At 48.2% G+C, this 9330-nt stretch overlaps 1 protein-coding gene across 1 annotated transcript; it reads left to right on the top strand.

The window, feature by feature from the left end:
• The first annotated feature begins 1996 nt into the window (after positions 1 to 1996).
• Positions 1997 to 9078, top strand: LOC122912192 (leukocyte immunoglobulin-like receptor subfamily A member 6). The gene is made up of 9 exons (XM_044257646.1): positions 1997 to 2170; positions 2332 to 2367; positions 2571 to 2855; positions 3308 to 3610; positions 3808 to 4104; positions 4347 to 4655; positions 8048 to 8098; positions 8236 to 8365; positions 8924 to 9078. The coding sequence occupies exons 1-9, from the start codon at positions 2062 to 2064 to the stop codon at positions 8982 to 8984; spliced, it is 1581 nt and encodes a 526-aa protein (XP_044113581.1). The 5' UTR covers positions 1997 to 2061; the 3' UTR covers positions 8985 to 9078.
• Positions 9079 to 9330: the final 252 nt, after the last annotated feature.

Here is a 9330-nt window from a genome sequence, read left to right as displayed (position 1 = left end):
CCCACGGAATGGGAGAAGATATTTGCAAATGACAGTACAGACAAAAGGTTGATATCCAGGATCTATAATGAACTCCTCAAACTCAACCCACACGAAACAGACAAACACATCAAAAAATGGGCAGAAGATATGAACAGACACTTCTCCAATCAAGAAATACAAATGGCTATCAGACACATGAAAAAATGCTCATCATCATTAGCCCTCAGGGAGATTCAAATTAAAACCACATTGAGATATCACCTTACACCAGTTAGAATGGCCAAAATTAACAAAACAGGAAACAACATGTGTTGGAGAGGATGTGGAGAAAGGGGAACCCTCTTACACTGTTGGTGGGAATGCAAGTTGGTGCAGCCTCTTTGGAGAACAGTGTGGAGATTCCTCAGGAAATTAAAAATAGAGCTTCCCTACGACCCTGCAATTGCACTCCTGGGTATTTACCCCAAAGATACAGATGTCGTGAAAAGAAGGGCCATCTGTACCCCAATGTTTATAGCAGCAATGGCCACAGTCGCCAAACTATGGAAAGAACCAAGATGCCCTTCAACGGATGAATGGATAAGGAAGATGTGGTCCATATACACTATGGAGTATTATGCCTCCATCAGAAAGGACGAATATCCAACTTTTGTAGCAACATGGACGGGACTGGAAGAGATTATGCTGAGTGAAATCAGTCAAGCAGAGAGAGTCAATTATCATATGGTTTCACTCATTTGTGGAGCATAACCAATAGCATGGAGGACAAGGGGCGTTAGAGAGGAGTAGGGAATTTGGGTAAATTGGAAGGGGAGGTGAACCATGAGAGACTATGGACTCTGAAAAACAGTCTGAGGGGTTTGAAGTGGCGGGGGGGTGGGAGGTTGGGGTACCAGGTGGTGGGTATTATAGAGGGCACAGCTTGCATGGAGCACTGGGTGTGGTGAAAAAATAATGAATACTGTTTTTCTGAAAATAAATAAATTGGGAAAAAAAAATAAAAAAAAAATGTTAGATTACCTCCTTCTTAAGAATATTTCCGGAATAATACCCCATGGTAGGTGGGTACCACATGTACTTTATCCTTCCAACCACTGATGGGCACTTAGGTTGTTTCCTTGTCTTGTCCACTGTGAATAATGCTGCAATGAACAATAGAGTGCTAATTTTCCTTTGAGATTCTAATTCAGTCCTTTTGGATCAATACCCAAGGGTGGGATTGAGGGATCATATGGCAGTCCTATTATCAATACTTTGTAGAGCCTCCATACTGTTTTCCAGCAGTGGCACCATTTTGCCTTCCCACCAACAGTGTACACAGGTTCCAATTTTTCTGTATCCTCTTCAGTATTTTTTGTCTTTGTGTGTGTGTGTGTTTTTGAGAATAGTCATCCTAATAGATGTGCAGTGATATATCCCTGTTGTTTTGATTTGCATTTCCCTGACAATGAGTAATGGCTCAGGTCATGATCTCAGGGTCCTGGGATCGAGGCCCACGTCGGGCTCTCTGCTCAGCAGGGAGCCTGCTTCCTCCTCTCTCTCTGCCTGCCTCTCTGCCTGCTTGTGATCTCGCTCTGTCAAATAAATAAATAAAATCTTTAAAAAAAAAAGAATGGGTACAAGGTTTTTATTTTTTAATATTCAGCTTATAATTCCCTACTGATATATATTTTCATATTTCTGTGCATTTCTCTTTTTCAGATAAGTAACTGTGAGATCCATTACTGAATGGCTATCTTCGGATAATCTGAGCCCTCACTGTGACTACATCTTCTCGTTCACAGATGAATGTTCAGGGCCTGGAAAAAAGTCTGAGGGTTCAAATGGACATTGGCTGGGTGAAGGGCTGGCACAAAGACATCCCCATAAATGGAAATCTTGAGAAGGGAAGTGGTATTCCCTTGGGCACACCCAGGTTGTAGTGGCCAACAGGGCCGACTCAGGACTGGAAATGTCCCCACCCTCTTCAGGAAGAAGGTCTTGCCTGGTAGATGGAAGGTTGGGCACACCATAGATCAGGTCTCACTTGCCTGCAGAGGAAGCAGGCGTCCTCTGGAGCCCCTTCCTCTGAGCCTGACGATGGGAAAGCACCCTGCTGCCTGCATCCTGTCCAGGCATCTGTCTGTGCAGGCTTGTCCAGTGGGAGGCAGCACCATGACCATCACCTTTATGGTTCTTCTCTGCCTTGGTGAGTTTTCGGAAGGATGGGGATAGACACCTGTGTGGGAGAGGGGAGCCCTCTCAAAGCCAGGCTGTGTTCTCTCAGGAGATCTCATGAACTTGGGGTGCTTAGAAAAGGTGGGGATCTTCTCAGGAGTCAGTGGCCTCTCTCTGGGATCTCTCTTCCAGGACTGTGTCTGAGCCAGATGACCTATGTGCAGGCAGGTGAGCCTATCCCCAGGGGTCCCAGGTCCCACCTCCTCCTTGGGCACAATATAGGACCCCCATCCCTGCCAGGGCATCTGGAAGATGGAGGAGAGGAATCTTAAACTGATCAATAAAAACGTGTACAAGGGGCCCAAGGGCTGAGAACCAGGGGAAACTGAGGCATAGAGAATACCGGGACTGCAATTCTGACTCTCTTTCAGAGACGCTGCCCATACCCATCATCTGGGCAGAGCCAGATCCTGTGGTGGCCCAGGGGAAGCCTGTGAGCATCTGGTGTCAGGGATCTCAGAATGCTGACCAGTACTGCCTGTACCGGGAAGGGTTCCCAGAGCCCTTGAGGAGGGAGTTTCCCCTGGGACCCAGCAACAAGGCTAAGTTCCCATTCCCACACATGACCTACCACCTTGCTGGTCGCTACTCCTGCTTGTATCGCAGACAAACAAGCTGGTCAGTGCCCAGCAAGCCTCTGGACTTGGTGGTCACAGGTGAGCCAGTGTTTCTGTCTGCATAGGTGAGGTGGCTGTGCCCCGGGAGGGACCTCCCTTTCTATAGCACAGTCCCATCAACCATCGGGGGTGGTTTTCCTCTCCCACCCCAACACTCCCCCCCCAACATGAGATCTACCTTCTTCACAAACTTCTGAGTGCCCAGCACAGTATAGTTATAGGCACAGGGCTGCACAGCAGATCTCCAGAACTGAACTGTCTTGCAAAACTGAAACTCTGTACACATGACCCTCCCTCTTCCCCTCCTTGCAGCCCTTGGCAACCACCATTCTACTCTCTGCCTCCACGAATCTGACCATCTTTAGGTTCCTCATAGATGCAGAATCATGCAGTACTCGTCCCTCTCTGCCTACCCTATTTCACTTAACGTGATTTCCTCAGGCGCCCCCCCTACCCCGCCCTTCTAACACACCGGGTTTGTTCTCTTCCAGGAATGTTCAACAAACCCAGCCTCTCAGCCCTGCCTAGCCCCATCGTGACCTCAGGAGGGAGCGTGGCCCTCCAGTGTGGCTCATGGCAGGAATTTGATGGGTTCGTTCTGTGCAGCAAAGAAGGAGAGGGCCACCCCAGGCACTTGGACTCACAGCACCAAGCTGATGGGTGGTTCCAAGCGCTCTTCACCGTGGACCACGTGAGCCCAAGTCACAGGCAGACTTACAGGTGCTATGGTTATTTCTCGAGCTCCCCCTTTGTGTGGTCTACCTCCAGCCACGTTTTGGAGCTCCTGATCTCAGGTGAGGAATTCAGGGCATGACTCTAGAACTCCTTGGTTCTCCAGACCAGTGAGAGGAGCATCATCCCAGGTGGGGCACTGAAGACGATGAGGTTGGGGCAAGAGAGCTCAGGAGGCTGGGAGCCAGCAGTGGGAGGCCTGTGGGAGGAGCAGGAGAAACCTGACCCTCTTGGAAACCAGAACCACCTTTTCTCCCAGGTGTGTCTAGGAAACCATCCCTGTCAGTCTTGCCAGGGCCCGTGGTGGCTCCTGGGCAGAGCCTGACCCTCCAGTGTCACTCTGATGTCGGCTACGACAGATTCGCTCTGTCTAAGGAGGGCGCAGGTGACCCTCCCCAGCGGCTTGGCTGGCAGTCCCAGGCTGAGCTCTCTGGGGCAGAATTCCCCCTGGGCCCTGTGAGATCCTCCCACGGGGGCCGGTACACGTGCTACGGCGGACACACCCTCTCCTTTGAGTGGTCGGCCCCCAGTGAACCCCTGGACATCCTGGTCGCAGGTAGGAGCCATATCCCAGCCCACACTCCCACTTTTCCTGGGCTGGCATCTCAGGCACTTGTTGGAAGTGCGGGCGGGGAGCACAGGCAGAGAGGCGCCAGGGCGGGAAGCGCGAGTTTAAGACAACTGGACAGAGAAGCCAGGAGCCGCGCTTGGGTGGGGCGCCTGAGTGACAGCTCAGTTCAGCTCGGGGGAGGGGCAAGAGCGCAGAGCCGCCCCAAACACCTGACTCTCTCCTCCCAGTCCAGCTCCCACAGGGGCCACCTCCCACCCTGTCTGCGCAGCCGGGCCCCGCCGTGGCCGCAGGAGAGAATGTGACCCTGCGGTGTCAGAGTGCCAGCTTCTTTGATGCGTTCCTTCTGTCCAAGGAGGGAGAGGCTGGGCCGCCCCTGCACCGCAGGTCTCAGCACCAAGGTGGGGAATTTCAGGCGGACTTTCCCTTGCGCTCCGTGACTCTGGACCGCGGTGGGACTTACAGGTGCTATGGGTCACTCAGCAGCACCCCTTTCCTGCTGTCGCACCCCAGCGACCCCCTGGAGCTCGTGGTCACAGGTAAGGGGCTCTCTGAATGTCTTCCTCCCCATCCCTCTGTCTCCTGTCTGGATGTCCTCCCAGCAGGCGCCTCTCTGGAGGCAACTTGTCCTTCCGTCCTCTGCCCCACACCTCCCACTGGTGCGTGGGATCCCACTGGGCCAGGATCCACGCGTGAATGCAGCATCTCTGAAAAAGCCAGAAGCCAGGAGTGCATTCACATGGTGCATCCCGGAAACTGTTCACAAATGGTGTACAAAAAAAGTAGTTACCTTGCAGTCTCTGCTACCACTTGCTCAAACCCCAAATCCACCCCAACACACTCGGCTACCTCTCCCCCCCAAACATTCAGGGAGACTCTACAAACATCTTCCGTGAGTGGACAAACTTCAACATCTTATAGACATTGTTCTGATCAGCTCTGTTTTTTTTTTTTTAAATGAAATGATACATTCTAAAGAATTATCTGATATCAGTAATATGCATCTCTTTTAGACTTTTTAATGGTTGTATGGTACTTTCTCGCTTTAATGTGTCAGGATAAATGTAACCAATACCCTATACTTTGGCAGTTCGTTTGTTCCGAGGCTTTTGATATTTCAAAGTAACCTATGATGAATATCCTTGCACATACCAATGCACAGGGATATGCAGAAGCAATTACTCCTTCTCTCTTGGTTAAATTCTTAGAACAGAATAGCTTAGTCAAAGGACATGAACATTCATTTTGTATTAAATATTGTCACTCTCTCTTCCTATGCCTCTCTGTCACCCTTCTGTGTTGACTTAAAATCCTCTTCCAAATGTCACCTTGGATGTGACCCTATACAAATACCCCATTAATGCCTTTTGTAATTTAAAAAAAAGTGTTTGATCAGTCCTAAATGTATTACAGACTTTTCTATTTATAGCTCCACCTTATCTGATACACATTTTCCCCTTCCTTCTCCTCCTTCTTTTTCTTCTTCATTGGGTATGGAGCCCAATGCAGGGCTTGAATTCACAACCCTGAGATCAAGACATGAGATGAGATCAAGAGTCAGATGCTTAATGGACCGAGTCACCCAGGCACTCCACATTTTCTTCCTCTTCCTCCTCCTCCTCCTCTCCCTCCTCCCCCCCTCCTCCTTCTTCTCCTTCTTCTTTCTTAAGATTTTATTTATGTACTTGACAGAGATCACAAGTAGTCAGAGAGGCAGGCAGAGAGAGAGGGGAAGCAGGCTCCCTGCTCAGTAGAGAGCCCGACGCAGGGCTCGATCCTAGAACTCCGAGTTCATGACCTGAGCTGAAGGCAGAGGCTTTAATCCACTGAGCCACCCAGGTGCCCCTCCACATTTTTCTTCTTAATAAGAACATTGATTATTCTTTATTACCTTCACCAAGACACACTTGGGCATGCTGGTACCACATACCGATGTGTATTGTATACTTACAAGTGTCTCACCACATGTCTTATTTACATACAGATATACATAGCATATAAAATACATTATATAATATATAATATGTATATCAAAATACATTATATAATATATAATATGTATATCATATGTATTTATGTGTAGTATGTATTTCATACATTTTTATGTATGAATCACATCCTATATCATACATGTCAATAATGTACATAAATACACACATATGTATGTAAGTATGTCTATTATATTTCCAGATGGTCCATAACTAGTGGATCTAGTGAATGAGTGAATGTGTGAATGAATGAATGAAATAACAAAAGAAAACCATTTGAAGGTTCTTTTTTTTAAAAAACATTTTTAAAAATTTTGTTTATTAGAGGTGGGACAAGCTAATTTAAATGGCCTGCAGGACAGTATTTGCAGCTTCTGCAGACTTTAACAATAACATTATACATAAGTAGTTTTAAGAAAAACCAGAAGAAACTCTTAATCTCAGGAAACAAACTGAGGGTTCCTGGAGGGTGCGGGAGAGGGTTAGGGTGGCTGCGTTATGGGCATTGGGGAGGATACGTGCAATGGTGGTGAGTGTATTCGAATTGTGTAATGCTGATGATTCACAGACCTCTACCCCTGAAGCAAATACTACATTATATGTTAATAATAATAATAATAATAATAACAACAACAACAACAATAAAGAAATTCTTTTTTTTCAATTTATTTATTTTCAGAAAAACATTATTCATCATTTTTTCACCACACCCAGTGCTCCATGCAAGCTGTGCCCTCTATAATACCCACCACCTGGTACCCCAACCTCCCACCCCCCTGCCACTTCAAACCCCTCAGATTGTTTTTCAGAGTCCATAGTCTCTCATGGTTCACCTCCCCTTCCAATTTACCCAAATTCCCTACTCCTCTCTAACGCCCCTTGTCCTCCATGCTATTTGTTATGCTCCACAAATAAGTGAAACCATATGATAATTGACTCTCTCTGCTTGACTGATTTCACTCAGCATAATCTCTTCCAGTCCCGTCCATGTTGCTACAAAAGTTGGGTATTCATCCTTTCTGATGGAGGCATAATACTCTATAGTGTATATGGACCACATCTTCCTTATCCATTCGTCCGTTGAAGGGCATCTTGGTTCTTTCCATAGTTTGGCGATCATGGCCATTGCTGCAATAAAGAAATTCTTAACATGCTTGGGCTTGTGGAATTCAGAGAAAATGTAGCTCTCAGGAATATGCAGATTTTTCAGTTCCACGCCCCAACTTCTTCAGGGATGGGATTCCACCCTTATTTTGTTTTAAGATTTTATTTATTTATTTGACAGAGAGAGATCACAAGTAGGCAGAGAGGCAGTCAGAGAGAGAGAGGGGGAAGCAGGCTCTCTGCAGAGCAGAAAGCCCGATGCGGGGCTCAATCCCAGGATCCTGAGACCTTGATCCAAGCCGAAGGCAGAAGCCTATCCCACTAAGCCACCCAGGTGCCGTGAAGGTTCTTAACATAGGTGTAGGATGAGACTTCTGGGCTGAGGCTGAGGAGAGACTGGTAGCCTGGGGTGCCCACCCCTTCGTGTTTCTGACCCTCAGGAATCCCTGGGCACCTGCCTCCCACCCCTAAATCCAGGATTACTCTCTGAGGATTAACTCAGGACTCTCTTCCCCAGGAAATCAAGCTCAGGGCGGGCTGTTGCTCAGTTTGACGAGAAAGCAAGAAAGACACGAGGGATTTCCAAACAGGTGCACTGTCCGCTTGTGGCATGGAGCGTGGCTGAGCCCTTTTTTGTCATCAACACCTCAAATCAAAGTCTAAATGCAAAGGAGTTGGAGACAAGAGGGTTCACGTCTCACCTGTGGCTGCAGGAGGGATCACTGTGAAGACAGGCTTGTTCCTCGGGACAGGAGAAGGGAGAATTGATAATTCAGATCCTCAGGGCAATACTGGGCTGAGCTAGCCGCAACTACTCATGTTCTTTGCTTTCCTCTCAGGGGTTCCTGTTGCTGTCACCTCATCACTGCAGACTCCAGACTCCACAAGTGGTGAGTAACAGAACATAGGCATCCTGGGGTGCATATGACCTGCTCAAGGGGAGGGGAGACCTAGATCTTCCCTCTGGGTGCAGTGGTAGGCGTGACCTGTCCTGCCCTGCATGACCTCTCTGCCCCATTGTCCCTAGCCCCACGCCCAGATCACACGCTGGAGAACCTCATCCGAGTGGGTCTGTCTGCACTGGTGCTGGTGGTGCTAGTGGTGTTGGTGTTTCAGGCATGGCACAGCCAGACAGGTTCCCAAGGTGAAACCAAGAGGTAAATGGAGGATGGTGCTGCACATTCTTTGGGGTTTGAGAATCTTAGAACAGAATCACACATACACAGAGGGCTGCATTAACCCAGAAGATTCTGAAGTGGTCCATGAACTGTGTGAACTCTGTGCAGAAAACCTAAAGGCAATGAAGCGGTGTTGTCTGTGCAGGAGGCAAGGACAAGGCTGGGAGAGCTCCCTGGAGGAGGGTCCTCCACCATGAACCCTGCCCCCTGCCTTGCTGTCTCCTTAGTGTCTGGCTTCTCTTATTCCCTCACCCTGATGACATGAGGCGTTATCCACATGAACGTTTGTGTCCATAACTCCACTCAATTTTTTTGGTTCTGCTCCAACACTGTGTATCACAAAAGTCTTTTTATCACATGCACACTCCCTGATGTGAGTTTCCAGTTGGTGTCTCCAGCTCTAAGTGCAGAGACTCAGGTAATGCGGCTGAGCAACTGTTTAGATGGACTGAAATTTATATCCAGCCTAGAAGGTGCAAGCCCAGAACGACATCCCAACCCCTGTCTGGATTCTGCAGGCTTCTCTCTCTTCACCAGGTGCTTCCTGCATGGCTCCTCCCCCAACATCAGCACCTGGAATCAGCACTCTCCCATGTGAGCCTCTGGTGCTTTCCTGTGTGACTGTTAGTGATGATGGCTCTTTCAGGGCTGTGGTGCCAATTAAATGAGATTGTGAATTCCAAGATGATAGACAGATGTTTGCTGTTTGTTTTGATTTCAGTATTAAATTCTGCGGAGCAGGTAGCATCTCACAGACCTCTGGTAGGTGTGCAAATTGCTCCAGCCAGTTTGGTAGGGGGTAGTGTGGATTTCCTGGTTTGGGGGAAAAGATATACAGCTATGATCAGGCAGTCCAGCACCTAGAGGTTTGCCCTGGAGAACCCTGTGTACATATACCTAAGGATATAAAGCACCAGAGTCAGAGGAGAAGCATTGCTCCACTA

Source organism: Neovison vison, chromosome 7, assembly GCF_020171115.1.
Source record: "Neovison vison isolate M4711 chromosome 7, ASM_NN_V1, whole genome shotgun sequence".
In the NCBI taxonomy this organism is placed as follows: Eukaryota; Metazoa; Chordata; class Mammalia; order Carnivora; family Mustelidae; genus Neogale; species Neogale vison.
This window is presented reverse-complemented; position numbering and strand designations above follow the sequence as displayed.